The sequence below is a fragment of the Pan paniscus genome, chromosome 9, assembly GCF_029289425.2.
Source record: "Pan paniscus chromosome 9, NHGRI_mPanPan1-v2.0_pri, whole genome shotgun sequence".
Taxonomy (NCBI): domain Eukaryota; kingdom Metazoa; phylum Chordata; class Mammalia; order Primates; family Hominidae; genus Pan; species Pan paniscus.
The window spans coordinates 38,846,687-38,867,532 of NC_073258.2; the positions used below are offsets into that span (position 1 = coordinate 38,846,687).

Consider the following 20,846-nt stretch of genomic DNA (forward strand, 5'->3'; position numbering starts at 1 on the left):
TGGATGAGTCTACAGGACAGAAGTAGAATCAGAGCTCCTGAAACCTATTCCCTGACCTCCGCTGTGGCTTACTGAATTTGGTCTGTTATGCTCAGCTAATTAACAAAAACGGGAAGGGGAGTTTTATCATCTGAAGGGCTGCAAGATCAGCTTCTTTATTTTCAGTTGTTTCATTTTTCCATCAATATGTGATGGATGAAGGCCAAAAAGTATTTTTTCAGATAGTGATGGATGAAGGCCAAAAAATTGGCAGTTCTTTTCAAGGTGATCTGAATTGGGCAGAAAAGGTGAAGGTAAGGCATGTTTCAATTTTCTTGGCAAAAACCAAAAACACAACAAACAAACTAAAAACACAGGACTCATTTACTGTCCCTTATACAAAGTTGGAGAATTCAGCAGATTTTGTCCTTACAATTTTTTTTTATTAATTGATGTTTGAATATCTTAAACTATTCTTGGTCAGCTGGGTTCTGGATCTTTTTTCCTTAGAGCTTAATAAATGAAAGGGGTGCTTTGATAGAGAAACATGACTCCAGTCCCCCTTAGCATATACCACTAAGTAAATAACAATATAATATGACAGAATTTCAAAATTTAGTAGTGAAACCATTATGTGGAAGATAAATTTTTGCCTTCAGTTGGATGCCAGATAATAACTGCAGGTATGTACTTAAAAGCAATGGCAGTACCATTTAAAATTCCTATGTAATAGCTATGGTCTCGCAAGTAGAGCTGGGGGAAGAAAGACCCAGCCTGTCTTTTGAATTCCAATTATGAAATGTAAATTTGTAATTTTATGGTATTTTGTTATGCACATGTTTAGGTCATGAGCATAAAAGGCATTGCAACCTTATTCCTTTACTAGGTCTCATTCATGCCAGTGGTGAGATCATTTTCTTATTTACACTCTTTGATATTCACTTGAGATGAATTAGTTCATGTCTAAATGTTACCATTTTGTTCATCTAAAATGTCTCATTGTCAGCTTGCAGTGGAAAGCAGTATTCCATGTGGAATAGTTTTTCATTGAAATGCTGCTATTGTGTCTGTAAAGGTCATTTGCCCTGCTTTTTACCTTTGAAGTAATTTTCAGTTTTATTTGCTTGAAAGAGAGAACACTTGAGTTTTTGCCCTGCTCACATCTCTTGTGATTTTGTTTTGAATGAACTTTTCTCTCCTGCTTTCTTTAGTTTCTTCTCTCTGGCTCCTCAGAGTGCTATAAGAAAGCACGGTGTTATGACAGTAGCCAGAGCCACCGCCACCATTTGCTTGACAGGCAAAAGCAATAAAATGAAAACAAAACTGAGAAACACTGTTTTCAACTGTCATGGTGGTGGTATATATTCTGGGATAGAATCTGGAACAAAGTCCCTTTTAAAAAACTCTCAGACTGCTTTTTTCCCTTTCAGTGCAGAGGCCTGACTATGGTGCCTACAAAATCCAGGCCAGCTTTCAAATTTACTGCTTCTTTCGGATGTCTCTTGGGAAAGCACAGTGAACACAAAAGCCTTGAGCTGGGACTCAAGAGTTAATGAGAAAAGTGGATTCAGCTGCTCAGTTAGGTGTTGTGGAAGTGGATTCGTTGACTTTTCACTGCAGTTTTTCTTTAGGTCTATTCTGCTTAAAAATTATGTTAATTCTTTTTTTCTAGGTAGATAATTTCCTAGATTTAGAAGATTTGGACATGGATGAAGAGATTAAACCCCAAATGAGTGAGGGTATGCTTTCTATTTCCTTTCTATACTACCTGACCTCTTTCTAGAAACTACAAATAAGGCTTTAGACAGCTTTCCTGTTTTTGGCAATTCTTACCTCCACCTCTCCTAAGACAGGAAAAACTAAAGTTGTGAGCTATTTTTTTCAGTAACAAAAATTTCACCTGAAAGGTCAAAGCTTTTTGAAGATTGTGAAACCTTTGGTCTTAAATGAAATAAAGATGTGCTCTCCCCCTTAACAATTCATCACAGGATTGATTCTTAGGTAACTGTCTCAAGTGGAGCCATTGTAAGTCAACTCTTTGTTTCCTAGAGGTACAGTCTTGTAAACTGAGATTATTTTTGAGGGACACATAAAATACCTATTAATCATAAAATTCATAAAAATATCAGAATTGATCACAAAAATAAGGCTGTCTTGCATGGTATTAAATGTTACTGAGGCTGAACCAAGTTTCAGTGGACTTGAGTGAACTAATGTCAAGACCTTCCCACATGTAGAATAAGATGCAAAGCCTAGGCTGAAAATCTATGCAGGCTTCAGTGAACTATTCTAAAGAAAATAAAAGAAAATCCATTTTTTTGCTTTTAAAAATATTTATTATGTAAATTAAACCTTTAATACTAAAGATATATTGTAACTGTTTCTTCTGAGGCATTTTTCCACGTGGGCTGGATTGAAAAAGGCTTCATGCTAGTCTGTTGATGTTTATTTAGAGGAAAACTTTTTTCTTTCTAGTTAACATTTCTGGATAGGCATAGGTATTCTTTGTTTCTCGAAGGATGTTTGAAATATGTTCAAAATCAGGAGGTTTTTTTTTTTTTTAAACACTCATTCCTGATTTAACATGCAAGAATATATCAAAGTCAATGCCTAATTTTACAGAAGGGGCAGTTTCCACAGAGGTTTGGTTGTTGATGTTTAACTATTGTTTACTGTCTTTAGGTAGTCATAAACATGTTTTATGGTCATTAGTGTTGGGGGAGGATGGCTTATTTATAATCAGACAGAAGTTAAAGTGACTAGGTAAAGTTGGTTTAGGGATGGTGACTATCTGTACATTGGTTGTATAAACCTCTACTCTAGCTTCTTCAGCTGCTTGAATTTGAGAGGTTTTGGTAATTGGAAGAAATGAACATTTTTATTCTGCTTTCAAACATCACACTACTCCATGAAGGGATTGCTTCTCAAGCACACTATTAACCAGTAGATGTTGCAGATTCTTTAATTACTTATTTGGTTTAAGTGAGATCAGAGGTCTAGAGGGATCACATCCTCCAGGGAGAGGTTCTCTAACTTTAATACACTGAGTGGCTCTGAATTTCTATAATGAGAGCAGCAAAGGGACTCCAGTTGGATTAGAAGGGAGAGCTAAGGACTTGTCAGGAAGCTATATTTGTAGAGGAAGCACACTGTTTTTGGTTTTGGGTGATTTGGGGGAGGGAACCTTGTTAAAAATGCAGATTTCTGGATCTCCCTCCCAATAGAGAATCTAATTCAGAAGGTCTTTGGTGGCATCTGGTGATCTGCATTTTAACCGACACCCCTGATGATTCTAATATAATTAATTCGAGGATAACACGTGGAGACAAATGGTTCTAGTCTGCATGTAATACATATGCAATATAAAATAAATTTCATAAGAGGGCACAAAAGTACATGTTTTGGGTGCTTTTGTGATGGTTTAAATTTTTCACTTCTTGCCAGTATGAGAACTCTGTATATTGACATAAACCAACATAGCCAACAGATCTGATTTTTGTTATGTCAATCTTTTTTTTTTTTTGAGATGGAGTCTCACTCTGTCGCCCAGGCTGGAGTGCAATGGCATGATCTCAGCTCACTGCAACCTCTGCCTCTCAGGTTCAAGCAATTCTCCTGCCTCAGCCTCCCAAGTAGCTGGGATTACAGGTGCATGCTGCCATGCCTGGCTAATTTTTATGTATTTTAGTAGAGATAGGGTTTCACTGTGTTGCCCAGGCTGGTCTTGAACTCCTGAGCTCAGGCAATCCACCTGCCTCGGCCACACCCTGCCCTACCCCCCCGCCCGAGTGCTAGGATTACAGGTGTGAGCCCCCTCACCCAGCCCGTCAATCTTTTAAATTGCCTTTTTACCTTCTTCAGTATTTTCACATTGTTTTCTTTAAATTTTTTTTTCAAGTTACATTTTTCAATTACCAGATTTATTTTAAAATATTGATAAAAACATCTTACTAGTATGATTTTTCCAGAAATCAGATAACAAGCCTTCTTGTATTTGTGTATAAAAGATTACTGAGGCTGAACCAAGACTTGAATGAACTAGTCAAGACCTTCCCACACATAGAATGATGTGTGAAGCCTATGCTGAAAATCAACCTAGGCTTCAGCAATCTATTCTAATTACTGAAAAGGCCACCAGGGCTTTACAATTTTCATAATGCACAATCTGGGTCATTTAAAGGGAAAAGAAATTAAATAGTTTGTGCCAAGGCGAATTTTAGTTTGGGCCTAATTTGTTTTACACTTCAGGAATGTGAGCAGAAGGCAAATATTTATATCAGATGGGAAATGTGACATTTTAAATAGTAAAGTTGCTTGTATAATTTTGGCAGCTGGGAGGTTTACTGATTAGATTCTGTTGTTATTGTTTAAGCAACAGATTTGCTTGGGGCAACAAGGAAGTGGCTTGCATATTGTTTTTCTACCATTGACTTTATTTGTTCACCCCATTCACTCTCATAAATATTCTCCAAGATTTAGGAGCATGATTCTTTTCTAATATTTGTTTTATCACTTGGCAGCCCAGGTGGAAAGATTGGAGATGGGTTTTCAGTGGAGCCAACTCTATTAAGCAATGCTATTAAGCAGTTTTCTGAGGGTAGCGTCTGCCACAGAGTTTGGTGCACTGTGTTTATTTGACATCAAGTTAACCTATTCTTCTTTTTTTGAATTTGAGATAAGGTAGTTAACCTGGTGACTGTCATGCCTCAGACAAACTGGCCCATACTTTTACTCAGCACAATTATTGTTTGGATCAGTTATTAGTTATTGTGCTGAGGACATTAGAATAGGAAGATTTTCTGTTCATCTTTATTTTTATGCTTCCTCAGTGGGCCCAGCCCAACCTCTTTTCTGGTCAAGTGCAAGTAGCTCAAGAGACTTTTTTTTTTTTTTTTTAATCTACTTCAGAGATTCATACTGTCTTACACACATCTCTTGGTCAGCGGGTGTACTTATGGTGTGGCTGATTGTATTGACTGAGAATGGGCACTGATTCCTGCTCAAAGGTTGGCAGCCTTGTTTGATTTTCATTTTCAGGTTCTCCAGTACTGTACTTCTGCCTTAGTCCATTTGTGTTGCTGTAAAAGAATACCTGAGGCTGGGTAAAGAGGTTTATTTGGCTTGTGGTTCTTCAGGCTGTGCAAGAAGCATGGAGCCAGCGTGTGCTTCTGGGGAAGCCAAAGGGGAACCACATGTGCAGAAACTGCATGACGAGAGAGGAACCGAGAGAGAGGGAAAGAGGTGCCAGGCTCTTTTCAACAATCAGTTCTTTTGGGAACTAAGAGTGAGAACTCAGCGAAAATTCACTCACTCTGGAGAGAATGGCACCAAGCCATTCCTGAGGGATCCACTCTCAAACCAAGCACCTCCCTCCAGTCCCTACCTCCAACATTGGGGATCAAATTTCAACATAAGACTTGCTGAGGCCAAACAAACCATATCCTAACCATAGCAATGTCTAGTCATTTTTAGTCCATTAATGAGCAAGTGCATACAAATGATCACATCGGTTACCTCTTTTTTGAAAAAAAGTTCATTCCTAATTTGCAACTTTAAGCAGCTTTAGGCCGCCCCTGAACGACTAGGGACTCTTATTCAACAAATATTTAAGAACTGTGGCTGAAATCCTGGTTCCTCAAGTCCTAGGCTACCCTGGTAGTTCTCCAACACCTTTAAATAGTTGATTTTTGTAATTTATCTAGCTTTTCTAGTTGTTGATGGTGGGAGGGTTGGACTGACATTAGCTAGACCAGCAGACTCCTGAAGATGTGGTCTAGGAACCCCTCAGAAACCCTGAGGTTGGCAGGCCATGTGTTGATGTTTGCATTGAAGTTGGAAAAGCAATGCTGGGTGAAGATGCTGGCACCTTAGTGTGAATCAAGTTTGTGGCACCAAATTATACTAGCAGTTGTCATCTTCACTGTCATAAATTTATAATCAAAAACAAATGCCAGTTTCCACTGAAAATTTCTTGAAGTAGTAAAAATTATTAATTTTATTACATCTTGATTCTTAAGTATACCTCTTTTTAATGATTTTTGTGTCAAAATAGTAAGTGTTCATAAGGCACTTCTGTTACATACTGAAATACAGTGGTTGTGGAAAAACACTTGGGTGATTGAGTGGTGTGCTGAACTGGTTTATTTTTCTCTTTCATGAATCACCATTTTTACTGGAGTGACTGACAAACTATATTTCTCAAAAATGAATAAAGTGAGCCTGTCTCTTCAAGGCTAATAACTAATAGTATTCATTGCCAACGATAACATTGGCAATGGATCAAGCGAAAATTAGATTTTTAGAGAACTCGTATCTAGTACTGTGAGCTTGACAGCTTCTCAATATTTAAAGGCTTTTCTGGCAAAATTGGTGATATTAACTAATGTGATTTTTATACTGTATAATGAAATATATCAACATTTGGAAGATCTACATAACACAGTGAACCAATATTTTCCAAACGACCAATTAATAATGTTTACAAAATTATACATAGGGGAAAGATCCATTCAGTGTGCAAGATAGACCAATGGATTTTAATGTAGCAGTACAAAAAGTTCACTGACAAGTTTTCAGAATGCTCATGGAAAATAACCTTTGAAAAACTCTATGATTTTTCAGATCGTGGTGTAGTATCAAAGAAAAATATCCACAACTATATAAAAAGACTATTAAAATACTCCTCCCCTTTCCAACTACCTATCTGTATGAGTCTGGATTTTCTTTACTTCAACTAAAACAGCGTATTTCAAAAATTGAATGCAGAAACAAATAGGGAATCCAACTTTCTTCTGTTCAGCCAGATATTATAACAGATTTGAAAAAATGTAAAATAATGCTTCTCAATATTTTCTATTTTTAGAAAATAGATTTTTAATAAAAATACTTATTTTAATATGTAATTTGATTATTTGTAATGATTCCAATATACAAATATTGGAACACTTGTCAGTTTTAATTCCTGATATGGTGAGTGTTGATAGACATAACCCATATAAACAAAAGCTCTTTGAGATCTTCAATCATTTTTAAGAATAAGAACTACTGACAAGACTATCATAGCTGGAAGCTCTATTTAGAACTTGCCTGTTCTCATTGGTTTCAAAGAACATCTTTATTTCTGCCTTCATTTCGTTATGTACCCAGTAGTCATTCAGGAGCAGGTTGTTCAGTTTCCATGTAGTTGAGCGGTTTTGAGTGAGTTTCTTAATCCTGAGTTCTAGTTTGATTGCACTGTGGTCAGAGAGACAGTTTGTTATAATTTCTGTTCTTTTACATTTGCTGAGGAGTGCTTTACTTCCAACTATGTGATCAGTTTTGGAATAGGTGTGGTGTGGTGCTGAAAAGAATGTATACTCTGTTGATTTGGGGTGGAGAGTTCTGTAGATGTCTATTAGGTCCACTTGGTGCAGAGCTGAGTTCAATTCCTGGATATCTTTTTTAACTTCCTGTCTTGTTGATCTGTCTATTGTTGACAGTGGGGTGTTAAAGTCTCCTATTATTATTGTGTGGGAGTCTAAGTCTCTTTGTAGGTCTCTAAGGACTTGCTTTATGAATCTGGGTGCTCCTGTATTGGGTGCATATGTATTTAAGATAGTTAGCTCTTCTTGTTGAATTGATCCCTTTACCACTATGTAATGGCCTTCTTTGTCTCTTTTGATCTTGTTGGTTTAAAGTCTGTTTTATCAGAGACTAGGATAAAATTGATAGACTGCTAGCAAGACTAATAAAGAAGAAAAGAGAGAAGAATCAAATAGACGCAATAAAAAACGATAAAGGGGATATCACCACCGATCCCACAGAAATACAAACTACCATCAGAGAATACTATAAACACCTCTACGCAAATAAACTAGAAAATCTAGAAGAAATGAATAAATTCCTGGACACATACACCCTTCCAAGACTAAACCAGGAAGAAGTCGAATCCCTGAATAGACCAATAACAGGCTCTGAAATTGAGGCAATAATTAATAGCCTACCAACCAAAAAAAGCCCAGGAACAGACAGATTCACAGCCAAATTCTACCAGAGGTACGAGGAGGAGCTGGTACCATTCCTTCTGAAACTATTCCAATCAATAGAAAAAGAGGGAATCCTCCCTAAGTCATTTTATGAGACCAGCATCATCCTGATACCAAAGCCTGGCAGAGACACAACAAAGAAAAGAGAATTTTAGACCAATATCCCTGATGAACATCGATGCAAAAATCCTCAATAAAATACTGGCAAACCAAATCCAGCAGCACATCAAAAAGCTTATCCACCATGATCAAGTGGGCTTCATCCCTGGCATGCAAGGCTGGTTCAACATACGCAAATCAATAAACGTAATCCAGCATATGAACAGAACCAAAGACAAAAACCACATGGTTATCTCAATAGATGCAGAAAAGGCCTTTGACAAAATTCAACAGCCCTTCATGCTAAAAACTCTCAATAAATTAAGTATTGATGGGACATATCTCAAAATAATAAGAGCTACTTATGACAAACCCACAGCCAATATCATACTGAATGGGCAAAAACTGGAAGCATTCCCTTTGAAAACTGGCACAAGATAGGGATGCCCTCTTTCACCACTCCTATTCAACATAGTGTTGGAAGTTCTGGCCAGGGCAATCAGGCAGGAGAAAGAAATAAAGGGTATTCAATTAGGAAGAGAGGAAGTCAAATTGTCCCTGTTTGCAGATTATATGATTGTATATTTAGAAAACCCCATCGTCTCAGCCCAAAATCTCCTTAAGCTGATAAGTAACTTCAGCAAAGTCTCAGGATACAAAATCAATGTGCAAAAATCACAAGCATTCTTATACACCAATAACTGACAGCCAAATCAAGAGTGAACTCCCATTCACAATTGCTTCAAAGAGAGTAAAATACCTAGGAATCCAACTTACAAGGGACGTGAAGGACCTCTTCAAGGAGAACTACAAACCAACTGCTCAATGAAATAAAAGAGGACACAAACAAATGGACGAACATTCCATGCTCACGGATAGGAAGAATCAATATCATGAAAATGGCCATACTGCTCAAGGTAATTTATAGATTCAATGCCATCCCCATCAAGCTACCAATGACTTTCTTCACAGAATTGGAAAAAACTACTTTAAAGTTCATATGGAACCAAAAAAGAGCCTGCATTGCCAAGACAATCCTAAGCCAAAAGAACAAAGCTGGAGGCATCATGCTACCTGACTTCAAACTATAGTACAAGGCTACAGTAACCAAAACAGCATGGTACTGGTACCAAAACAGAGATATAGACCAATGGAACAGAACAGAGCCCTCAGAAATAATACCATGCATCTACAACCATCTGATCTTTGACAAACTTAACTAAAACAAGAGATGGGGAAAAGATTCCCTATTTAATAAATGGTGCTGGGAAAACTGGCTAGCCATATGTAGAAAGCTGAAACTGGATCCCTTCCTTACACCTTATACAAAAATTAATTCAAGATGGATTAAAGACTTAAATATAAACCATAAAGACTTAAATAAAACCATAAAAACCCTAGAAGAAAACCTAGGCAATACCATTGAGGACACAGGCATGGGCAAGGACTTCATGACTAAAACACCAAAAGCAATGGCAACAAAAGCCAAAATTGACAAGTGGAATCTAATTAAACTAAAGAGCTTCTGCACAGCCAAAGAAACTACCATCAGAGTGAACAGGCAACCTACAGAATGAGAGAAAATTTTTGCAATCTACTCATCTGACAAAGGGCTAATATCCAGAATCTATAAATAACTCAAACAAGAAAAAGACAAACAACCCCATCAAAAAGTGAGCAAAGGATATGAACAGACACTTCTCAAAAGAAGACATTTGTGCAGCCAACGGGCACATGAAAAAATGCTCATCATCACTGGCTATCAGATAAATGCAAATCAAAACCACAATGAGATACCATCTCACACCAGTTAGAATGGTGATCATTAAAAAGTCAGGAAACAACAGGTGCTGGAGAGGATGTGGAGAAATAGGAACACTTTTACACTGTTGGTGGGACTGTAAACTAGTTCAACTATTGCGGAAGACAATGTGGCAACTCCTCAAGGATCTAGAACTAGAAATACCATTTGACCCAGCTATCCCATTACTGGGTATATACCCAAAGGATTATAAGTCATGCTGCTATAAAGACACATGCACACGTATGTTCATTGTGGCACTATTCACAATAGCAAAGAGTTGGAACCAACCCAAATGTCCAACAATGATAGACTGGATGAAGAAAATGTGGCACATATACACCATGGAATACTATGCAGCCATAAAAAAGGATGAGTTCATGTCCTTTGCAGGGACATGGATGAAGCTGGAAACCATCATTCTCAGCAAACTATCGTAAGGACAAAAAAACCAAGCACTGCATGTTCTCACTCATAGGTGGGAATTGAACAATGAGAACACTTGGACACAGGAAGGGGAACATCACACACTGGAGTCTGTCGTGGGGTGGGGGGAGGGGGAGGGATAGCATTAGGAGATATACCTAATGTAAATGATAGGTTAATGGGTGCAGCACACCAACATGGCACATGTATACATATGTAACAAACCTGCACGTTGTGCACATGTACCCTAGAATTTAAAGTATAATAATAATAATTAAAAAAAGAAGTGGCCTGGACGGCTAAAGGGTTTTTTATCTATATCCTTTTTTATTAGGATGCCCAAACTTTCAGGAAATGTTGGCCATTTTATGTGGTAACAAATGAACAGACTGGTTAATTTTATAAATATGCCAGGCAGATTAAATATTATTGTATATAAATTTTCAGATGTCAAGTAGATTGCTCACTTTGTACCAGTGTGTTAGATTACATGGCTGTAGTCTTTGACTTGCTGATCATTGACAAAATACAGAGGCAAATGGCATGAATAGCTACTTTTTAAATAGTAGAATTTCTAAACATGTGGTTGAGAAAGAAGAGATTAAAATACTTCAACTAGTCTTGCTGTCCAACCTCAAGATTCATTTTTGAAAGTGGCCCTGATTCTATGATGCCAAGATGGTTGCATTTCATTAAGATGAAAACAAAGCCTTTGATTGTTTTAGAAACAACACCTATATGATCAGATTAAGTCTCTTAAAGCATTTCTGTTTCAGAAAGTTATACAGAGAACTTCAGAAATTTCATTTCCTACCATGAGTGAATACAGTATTTTTTTTCTCCTGAGAGAATATAAGTATATATATATAACCCACCCACGATTGTAAAAGGCTAAATGATTGCAGTAGTTTTCTTTATAACATATGCCTTGCCAGGCTCTTTTCATTCATATTGTTTTTGCCCTTTTATAAATCTGTCATCTTTAGAGTTAGAGCCATTCAATTTTTTCTTGATTATTCTTTGATTGATTTTATATATGAAAGTCTTATTCCTGTAACGTTTAGTTTTTGAGGGTAAGGGCTATAGTCATTTTACATCATCCACAACATCTTACTGGCAGGCAGACTCGATACTTGCTGTTGAGTTTAAAAGTTGAGGTGTACAAAATTCATTTTCTATCTCCAAGTATTTGTTGGGAATTCACTATGTGTAAGGTGCTATGTTAGGCACTAATAGATATGCATTGGTGCATTTCGCTTTTACTCTGAAGAAACAAATGACAAGAATTTAAGACGTGGAGAAAACTGAGTCTTGTTATTTTGAAAGAATTGTTCCCATGGCAGTAGAATTATTATGAAAGAAACCATTTTTGTTGAAAATCCTACCTTCTTGGCAAATAGATTAGAGAAGTGAAGTTTCAGTAAAGAAATTGCAGAGTTGTCCTCCTCACTGCACAATACTGTCAGCCAGAACGATGATTTTAAATAGCTCTGAAAGCAGAATTGATTTTGATTTCACATTTGAACTGACGTTTGCGCTGTCAGCTAATGGGTCAGGTAGATAATGGTTTTCATGTCGAGAGGCCCAAGCCTGTCTCTTGCTGCTTTCCTTGTTGGTGGGTCCCTCACCAGATTTCTACCAGTCCTAGGCTGTTACACAAGGACGCTCAGTGAGGGAGTTTGGCTTTGAACTCATAAATAGGTGCATTAGAAAACCAGTCTTCCCACCAACCTCATTGAATTTTAAAATGTTGTTTCTCTGGGTGTGAAATGTTTGGGAAATGTACTTAATGTTGCCTAACCATGCTAATGTGTTATAGTAGTGACATTTGTTGGTTCTAAGTTTGAGTGTTTAATTTGATCCAGTAAAATAAAATATGTAACGAAAATGCTTATTTAAAGAAAGTTCGTAATGTGACATCGTAGGATAAGAGCATGGGCTCTGTAGATAGACTGCCCAGCTCTGCCCTTTTTAGCTGTGGGATATTGAGTGAGGCTACTGTCTGTTAGCTCATTGTCTGTAAAATGGGAAATAATAGAGCTTTGGGAGTATTAGCTGAGCTAAAGCATATAAAATGATGAGTATGTAAGTGTTGGCTATTATTATTGTTTTTATTTCTGCTAATTAATGAAATCATAGTCTAAGATTTCAGTAATTAGTCATAGCAGAATTACCTTCTTTGCCATTTCCTCTCCACAATTCTGTTTCCAGGCTGTCTGTGTTCTCTGTTGCTGGAGTCATAAGAATTTTGTAATTATATTTTTTTTGTGAAGGGGATATCTATAGTGTTGAGGGATTCATTTCAAATAAGTTTCAGTTTTTGAATATCAATACCTGCTCAATTATCTCCCTATACATGCTGCCATTTGCAGCAGTCAAGTCATGCCTGTTATTAATTAATCACTTCCACTGAGAAGTTAATTAGTGCCTTAATTAGGATCATCTTTGAGAAGTAGGCAGCATCATCCAGAGTCGGCTCCAAGTTATTGGCTAGCTCCAGCAAGCCCTTCTGGTCCTATGAAAACAGGCTGAGAAGGAAACCTGTTCTGCTTCTAATTGTTTTTTTGTCCTCCTTAAAGAAAGCTGTGGAAGATCATCAGTTGTCTGTGATGCATCCATGTACTATCATACATGCAAAAATCAGGAGACATATCTGCTTATAATGGATCAATCAGAAAACCAAGATGGGTTATTGAATTCTTGAGATTGTGCTTAACAAGCAGGAAACACGTTGCTGTTGTTCTTTGCAAGTGTTGAAAATTAGACCATGCATTCTGAATATGACAGAGTATTTCATTTTTCTGCTGAAAGTTAAAGTACTTTCCTTCTGGCATTACTGTTTTTTAATATATATTTTTGAAATATTGCCATATTGTTACAGGATGAAATCAGTTCTCCATTTTCTTTCTCTTTATCCCTCCAGGAAAATATGGGAAAATGAAGCAAAAGTAACATCTTATCACCTTATTTTCATATAAAAGTAGAAATTGAGTTGAGAATAAAAGGGACAGTCAGGTTACTCCAAAAACAGTACTCCTCCAGACATTTTGGGGGGACTCTTACATTTGCAAGGATAAAATAAAAATAAATGCACTAATGGCTTCTATTATGAGGAAAGGGCAATCCCTTGAGTCCAGTTCCCAAAGGAGGACAGGCATTGTGAAATGGATCTACTTTACATGAGCATATTTGCTTCATTTTCTTCGACTTCTGGGCATTTAAATGATTTAGGTAAATTGTGAACTTTGCAAAAGGCTCAATTGAAATGTTTTGTATCCAACAGATTTGCTGCTGCTTCCAGGAGAAGTGGAGCAGGATGTAAGCACCAGCATTCCTTCCTGTATCCCTTTTGTGGCCCAGCCTCCTACCTGTGAAGTGAAGCCAAAGCCCACTGTAAAAAGAATGGACAAACAGACGGAAGAGGTACTCCACAGGGAATTCAGTCATTCTCCACACTGCCTTGATTTTGTAATTCAACCCTTCAAAGAAATGCTGTATGCTTCTGTATTTTTCTAAGATTTGGGAAAATATAAAATTCAAGTTGCTTAATTGGTCTCTCTCACAGCCATCTATCTCAAATGCATACATTTCTTTTTAAACACATAGAGCAATTATGTTTTTATGTGGAAACCATTTTTGTTTTACAATGTATGCCATGCTACAGATCAGTGCTACCCAAGGACTACACAATAGAAAGGACGGACAGTTTTCTTACCCTTTTTAGTTTGAACTGGCCGTTTTTATTATTACTGATAAGGTTCTATAAACTTTTGAATTAGTTGAGGTAAGGCCAGGCTGCTATAACAGAGAATCCTAATAATAATTCAATGGCTGAAAAGAGATAGATGTTTATTTCTCTTATTTACAGCCTATATAGAGCCCTTAAAATGAGCAGGTGGCTCCTTTTTGGGGGGTCATCAGGGACCCAGGTTCCTTCTTTCTGGATGTCCATTATATTTTAGGACATTGTCCTCACCTGCGTGTTCCAGGTCAGGTCATCATCATACCTGGAGGGAGGAGAGAAGAACATGGCGGCAGCATGTTTCCCCAAGGCTTAGGACTCAGGGTCCTTAATTTCAGCTCACATTCCATTGGTGACCACTTAGTCACATGTTCATACTGGCCACAGGGGAGGCTGAGAAATGTCACCTAGAGATGAAAATGGAATCTATGCCATATATTTACTCTTGCAAATGTGCAACTTGAAAGTCATCTTTAGCTATCATTTTGCAGCTCTTCTACATATGCTTAATAAACATGTATCAATAGAGGCTGTTGCTAGCGCTGGTAGTGACCTTTCTCACCCTCCTTACTGGAACACAAAGCAGGATCAGGCACAAGAAGTTGTTAAGGGCTCTTTATTATTGCTTTCTAACAAAATCCTTAGGATCTTTTTGGATTATTTAATCATGAGGTACTAGTCTTGTTACTAAAAGATATTCTGTTATAGAATTAGCCATTCAGTCAGAAATAATCCACACATTTCAGTTTTAAATTGCCACTTTCTAATAAGTACTTTTGTTCACTGACATCATGAAAGTATATCCAGGATGCGTGCAGTCTTATATTAAACTCCCAAATTGATTACTGGCTAAACTGGTAGGGACAGCCACTTTTCAATATGCTTTTTGAATTATAGATTGCTTTCTCTGAGTTGTAAAAAGCTAAAATTATAAGGCTATTTCTAGAAGGACTCAATTTCTTTTTTAAGATTTGTTCATGCTGTTGACTTCACTTGTGGCCATAAAAGTTATTGGACCAGCCAGTAGACATGGCACCTAGTACTTTTATAGAGATACAATTTTATTTCAGTACAATTTGAGAATATATATAATCTAGTACAATTATAGAAATTGTTACAAAGTGGTTTTAATTAATGGGTTAAAAAAACTGAATGATTTCTGGAATCTATCAAATAGCAGTATAAATCAAGTTGAGACCCCATATATGGTGGTATATTTAAGAGGAATATAAATTTCCTACCAGACATGTGGACATTTTAAAATGTTGGAATCAAAATGATACAAGCCACAGATGAAAAACTTCTGCTGTTTTTTGAATATCTGAAGTAACATCTTGGTTGGGAATTTTTATTTCTAATTACTATTTTTTAGAGTAACTTTTCACAACCGTCTAGAATCACAATACAGGTTGAACATTCCTAATGGGAAAATCCAAAATGCTCCAAAATTTGAAACTTTTTGAGGGCTGACATGATGCTCAAAGGCAATGCTCATTGGAGCATTATGGATTTCAGATTTGGGGATTAGGGATGCTCAACTCGTATATATTCTGCAACCCTTCCAAAATCTGAAATCCAAAACACTTCATCCCAAGCATTTTGGAGAAGAGATATTCAACCTGTACTGTACCAACATTGCCTTGGTTTGATAACATTCATCTTATTTTAAAGCACCCAGTGCTAGTAAAAGAACATAATCATTAGTTTATAGCAAATGGGTCCTGAAGGGCTTACTGAAAGGCCATTTTGGGATTAGAGATGATGGTTTCTTTCTGTGATTTCAATCTGAAAAGCTGAAAATGTATTCTGGATGTCCTTCCTAACTTTCTCTTAATTGCCTATTAAGATTCCATCAACTTTCTGATATGAATTGGACCAACTCAATGTTTTACCTAATTTTGCTTTTTTTATTTTTAAATTAACATATAATAATTGTGTGTATTTATGGGGTGTAGTGTGGTATTTTGGTACATATATATGTGTATGATCAAATCAGGGTAATTAGCATATCCATCACTTCAAACATTTAACATTTATTTGGTTCAGATTTTTTCCCTAATTTTACCACTGGTTCTTTTTTTTTTTTTTTCAAAAAAATATATATTTTTATTATACTTTAAGTTCTAGGGTACATGTGCACAATGTGCAGGTTTGTTACATATGTATACATGTGCCATGTTGGTGTGCTGCACCCATTAACTTGTCATTTACATTAGGCATATCTCCTAATACTATCCCTCTCCCCTTCCCCCACCCCACAACAGGCCCTGGTGTGTGATGTTCCCCTTCCTGTGTCCAAGTGTTCTCATTGTTCAATTCCCACCTATGAGTGAGAACATGCGGTGTTTGGTTTTTTGTCCTTGTGATAGTTTGCTGAGAATGATGGTTTCCAGCTTCATCCATGTCCCTACAAAGGACATGAACTCATCATTTTTTATGGCTGCATAGTATTCCATGGTGTATATGTGCCACATTTTCTTAATCCAGTCTATCATTGATGGACACTTGGGCTGGTTCCAACAATTTGCTATTGTGAATAATGCCGCAATAAACATACGTGTGCATGTGTCTTTATAGCAGCATGATTTATAATCCTTTGGGTATATACCCAGTAGTGGGATGGCTGGGTCAAATGGTATTTCTAGTTCTAGATTGCTGAGGAGTCGCCACACTGTCTTCCACAATGGTTGAACTAGTTTACAGTCCCACCAACAGTGTAGAAGTGTTCCTGTTTCTCCACATCCTCTCCAGCATCTGTTGTTTCCTGACTTTTTAATGATCGCCATTCTAACTCGTGTGAGATGGTATCTCATTGTGGTTTTGATTTGCATTTCTCTGATGGCCAGTGATAATGAGCATTTTTTCATGTGTCTGTTGGCTGCATAAATGTCTTCTTTTGAGAAGTGTCTGTTCATATCCTTCACCCACTTGTTGATGGGGTTGTTTTTTTCTTGTAAATTTGTTTAAGTTCTTTGCAGATTCTAGATATTAGCCCTTTGTCAGATGAGTAGATTGCAAAAATTTTTTCCCATTCTGTAGGTTGCCTGTTCACTCTGAGGGTAGTTTCTTTTGCTGTGCAGAAGCTCTTTAGTTTAATTAGATCCCATTTGTCAATTTTGGCTTTGGTTGCCATTGCTTTTGGTGTTTTAGACATGAAGTCCTTGCCCATGCTTATGTCCTGAATGGTAATGCCTAGGTTTTCTTCTAGGGTTTTTATGGTTTTAGGCCTAATGTTTAAATCTTTAATCCATCTTGAATTAATTTTTGAATAAGGTGTAAGGAAGGGATCCAGTTTCAGCTTTCTACATATGGCTAGCCAGTTTTCCCAGCACCATTTATTAAATAGGGAATCCTTTCCCCATCTCTTGTTTTTGTCAGGTTTGTCAAAGATGAGATGGTTGTAGATGTGTGGTATTATTTCTGAGGGCTCTGTTCTGTTCCATTGGTCTATATCTCTGTTTTGGTACCAGTACCATGCTGTTTTGGTTACTGTAGCCTTCTACTGTAGTTTGAAGTCAGGTAGCATGATGCCTCCAGCTTTGTTCTTTGGCTTAGGATTGTCTTGGCAATGCAGGCTCTTTTTTGGTTCCATATGAACTTTAAAGTAGTTTTTTCCAATTCTGTGAAGAAAGTCATTGGTAGCTTGATGGGGATGGCATTGAATCTATAAGTTACCTTGAGCAGTATGGCCATTTTCATGATATTGATTCTTCCTATCCATGAACATGGAATGTTCTTCCATTTGTTTGTGTTCTCTTTTATTTCGTTGAGCAGTGGTTTGTAGTTCTCCTTGAAGAGGTCCTTCACATCCCTTGTAAGTTGGATTCCTAGGTATTTTATTCTCTTTGAAGCAATTGTGAATGGGAGTTCACTCTTGATTTGGCTGTCAGTTATTGGTGTATAAGAATGCTTGTGATTTTTGCACATTGATTTTGTATCCTGAGACTTTGCTGAAGTTACTTATCAGCTTAAGGAGATTTTGGGCTGAGACGATGGGGTTTTCTAAATATACAATCATATAATCTGCAAACAGGGACAATTTGACTTCCTCTCTTCCTAATTGAATACCCTTTATTTCTTTCTCCTGCCTGATTGCCCTGGCCAGAACTTCCAACACTATGTTGAATAGGAGTGGTGAAAGAGGGCATCCCTATCTTGTGCCAGTTTTCAAAGGGAATGCTTCCAGTTTTTGCCCATTCAGTATGATATTGGCTGTGGGTTTGTCATAAGTAGCTCTTATTATTTTGAGATATGTCCCATCAATACTTAATTTATTGAGAGTTTTTAGCATGAAGGGCTGTTGAATTTTGTCAAAGGCCTTTTCTGCATCTATTGAGATAATCATGATTTTACCACTGGTTCTACACACATACATAATTGTATATAGAATTATGTGTATAGAATTACCTTGCCTTAGTTACTTTATTTTTTTTTATTTTTATTTTTTTTTTTTAATTTTAAAATTTTTATTTTTATTTATTTTTTATTTTTTATTATACTTTAAGTTTTAGGGTACATGTGCACATTGTGCAGGTTAGTTACATAGTTACTTTATTTTGATGAACTTTGGAAGTTTGAAGCTGCTTCAAGCTGCTTTGTTCTGTAGACAGAACAAAGAGAGTTGTTATTAGGAGGATGAAAATTTGTGATACCCACCCTCTCCCCGTGAAAACTGTAGAAGAGGTCATAGAAGAAACTTGTGTGGTATTTTAATAGGAGCTCTCCTGTTTTTCCAATTCATAATAGGACTCTAAAAATTTTCACCTATAAAGACAGTTTATTTACCATATTACTTTGTATAGTAGCCTACAGCTAAATGCCACCATTATTGATGTAAGCATTAGTTCTATTTTCTTTAATTTGCCTATGTGGTACTATGAATGAAAACAATCTCTCCATCAACAGTGTCTCTGTTAGAATAAGTCACAAGAGCAATTTTAAGGGGACTCAAAGTTTTCCAATATCGTACAAATTTTATTCCCTGAGAGGCTACAAAAAGGTTTCAATTAGATTTGAAATTAGACACCTGAAATCCACATATTTCTTTCAGCTCCTTAGGCAAAAATAACAAGTTAATAACTTAATTCATGGTTGTTTTTGTTTAGCAGCAGGGGACTTGGTGTTCCATTGCACAAAGTCTTTACTGAAATAAATCATAATTTCAGTTTGTAATCTAAAAACCTTGGCATCTTATAGCTTTGAACTCTAACACAAACTGAACTTGAAAGAAGAGAATTTCCAAAGTATGCCACAATAGCCAATAACTGAAATATATACATAGAAATGCAACCTTTCCGTATTTGAAAAGCTGTCATTTAGAAGACCGCAGTGATATCTTCTGAATTGCGGTGTGCCCCTACCTGGGCTCACTTTGAATTACTTATGTGTCTCCTGTCTTGGAAGACTAAATTCACTCATGCATGCCATCATAAGCTTACGTAATTAACATGCAAAGTCAGAACTAGTGCCGAGCTCAGTGCCATGCATATAGTAGGCATACAGTAAACATTTATTAAATGAACACATAAATAAACAATAAACCTCACCACTAAATGGGAGTGATTTTCTGGTATACAGTAATAACGTGGTTGGGGTCATTCTGTCTTTTCTATTTGTTCATTCCCGTCAACATGTAAACGTGTTTAAGTCTTTCCTATCCTTAACAAAATGAAACAAAACAAGGAAAACAAGCTTCCCTTCATCTTGGACCCCTCTTTGATTACTGTCTGTTCTTATGTCTCTCTTTTCATCCAGAATTGAAAAGCCATTAGACTCTTCAATATATTGTAAAATATCCTTGGCTCCAATTGCCCGCCTGGATGTTTTCAGAATGAAGGCGTCAATTGCTTTATGATTGCCAAATCCAGCAGACACTTTCCAGTCTTCCTTTTAATGGATCTCTCTACCGTGTTTGACACCATTGACCTTCCTCTGGCACTCTTGCTTCATTGGTTCTCACTTCACTTTTCTCCTGTGATTCTTTATTTTATTTTATTTTTTTATTTTTTATTATACTCTAAGTTCTAGGGTACATGTGCACAATGTGCAGGTTTGTTACATATGTATACATGTACCATGTTGGTGTGCTGCACAGGAGCCCAAATGTCCATCAATGATCTCCTGTGATTCTTTATGTATTTCTCAAATTGTGTTTTCCCTGACTCCTTTGGGTTTTCTCTCCATCCATCCCTTATGAGTTGGTGTTCCTTTGCATTCTGTGGTTAACCTATAGTTCTTCCCAGCCTACATACTTGAATCCGTCTTCATCTCCAAATTGGTATCTCTAGCTTCACGCCTTTTTTTTCAGTTTCAAGTTTGTATATTCAATTCATCTAGATTCCTTCAGGTACATTCAAATTGAACTGTGCTTATCTTTACCTGCTTCCCTTTCTGCATTCTTCCTTTTTTTTACATTTCCATATCCAGTCACTTATCGAGTGCTGCCAATTTCACTTTCTACAGATTTTTCAAATCTCTGCTACCAGTCCCCTGTTCTCATGATCTCTTACTGAACTGCTTTAGCAGGTTCCTGAGTACTCTTCTGGCTCCAGGCTTATCCCACTCAAATCTACCTTTTGTTTAACCTTCATAGTGATCTGTCTCATATAATTTCCAACAGGGCAGGGCATTTTTTTTCTTTTTTTTTTACTCCAGCACCTGTCTCATTGTAGGTACTTAATAAAAATTTAATGGATGAAGGAATTTATCTGAAATGCATAGATGACCAAATGTTTTCCCTGCCTTCAAAAAATTCTTCAGTGACTTTTCATCATCT

General features: G+C 36.8%; 1 protein-coding gene across 7 annotated transcripts in view; it reads left to right on the top strand.

The window, feature by feature from the left end:
• Nucleotides 1-20,846, top strand: part of IFTAP (intraflagellar transport associated protein) — a 63,016-nt gene that overhangs the window by 38,016 nt on the left and 4,154 nt on the right. For 4 of the 7 annotated variants that reach the window (XM_008955825.4, XM_003830351.5, XM_008955826.5 and 1 more), the window contains exons 4-5: nucleotides 1,652-1,718; nucleotides 13,613-13,752. In XM_008955825.4, the coding sequence (XP_008954073.1) occupies nucleotides 1,652-1,718; nucleotides 13,613-13,752 (207 nt within the window). The remainder of the gene's footprint in view (nucleotides 1-1,651; nucleotides 1,719-13,612; nucleotides 13,753-20,846) is intronic. The other 3 variants (XM_057299143.2, XM_057299142.2, XM_008955829.5) reach the window with 1 other exon arrangement.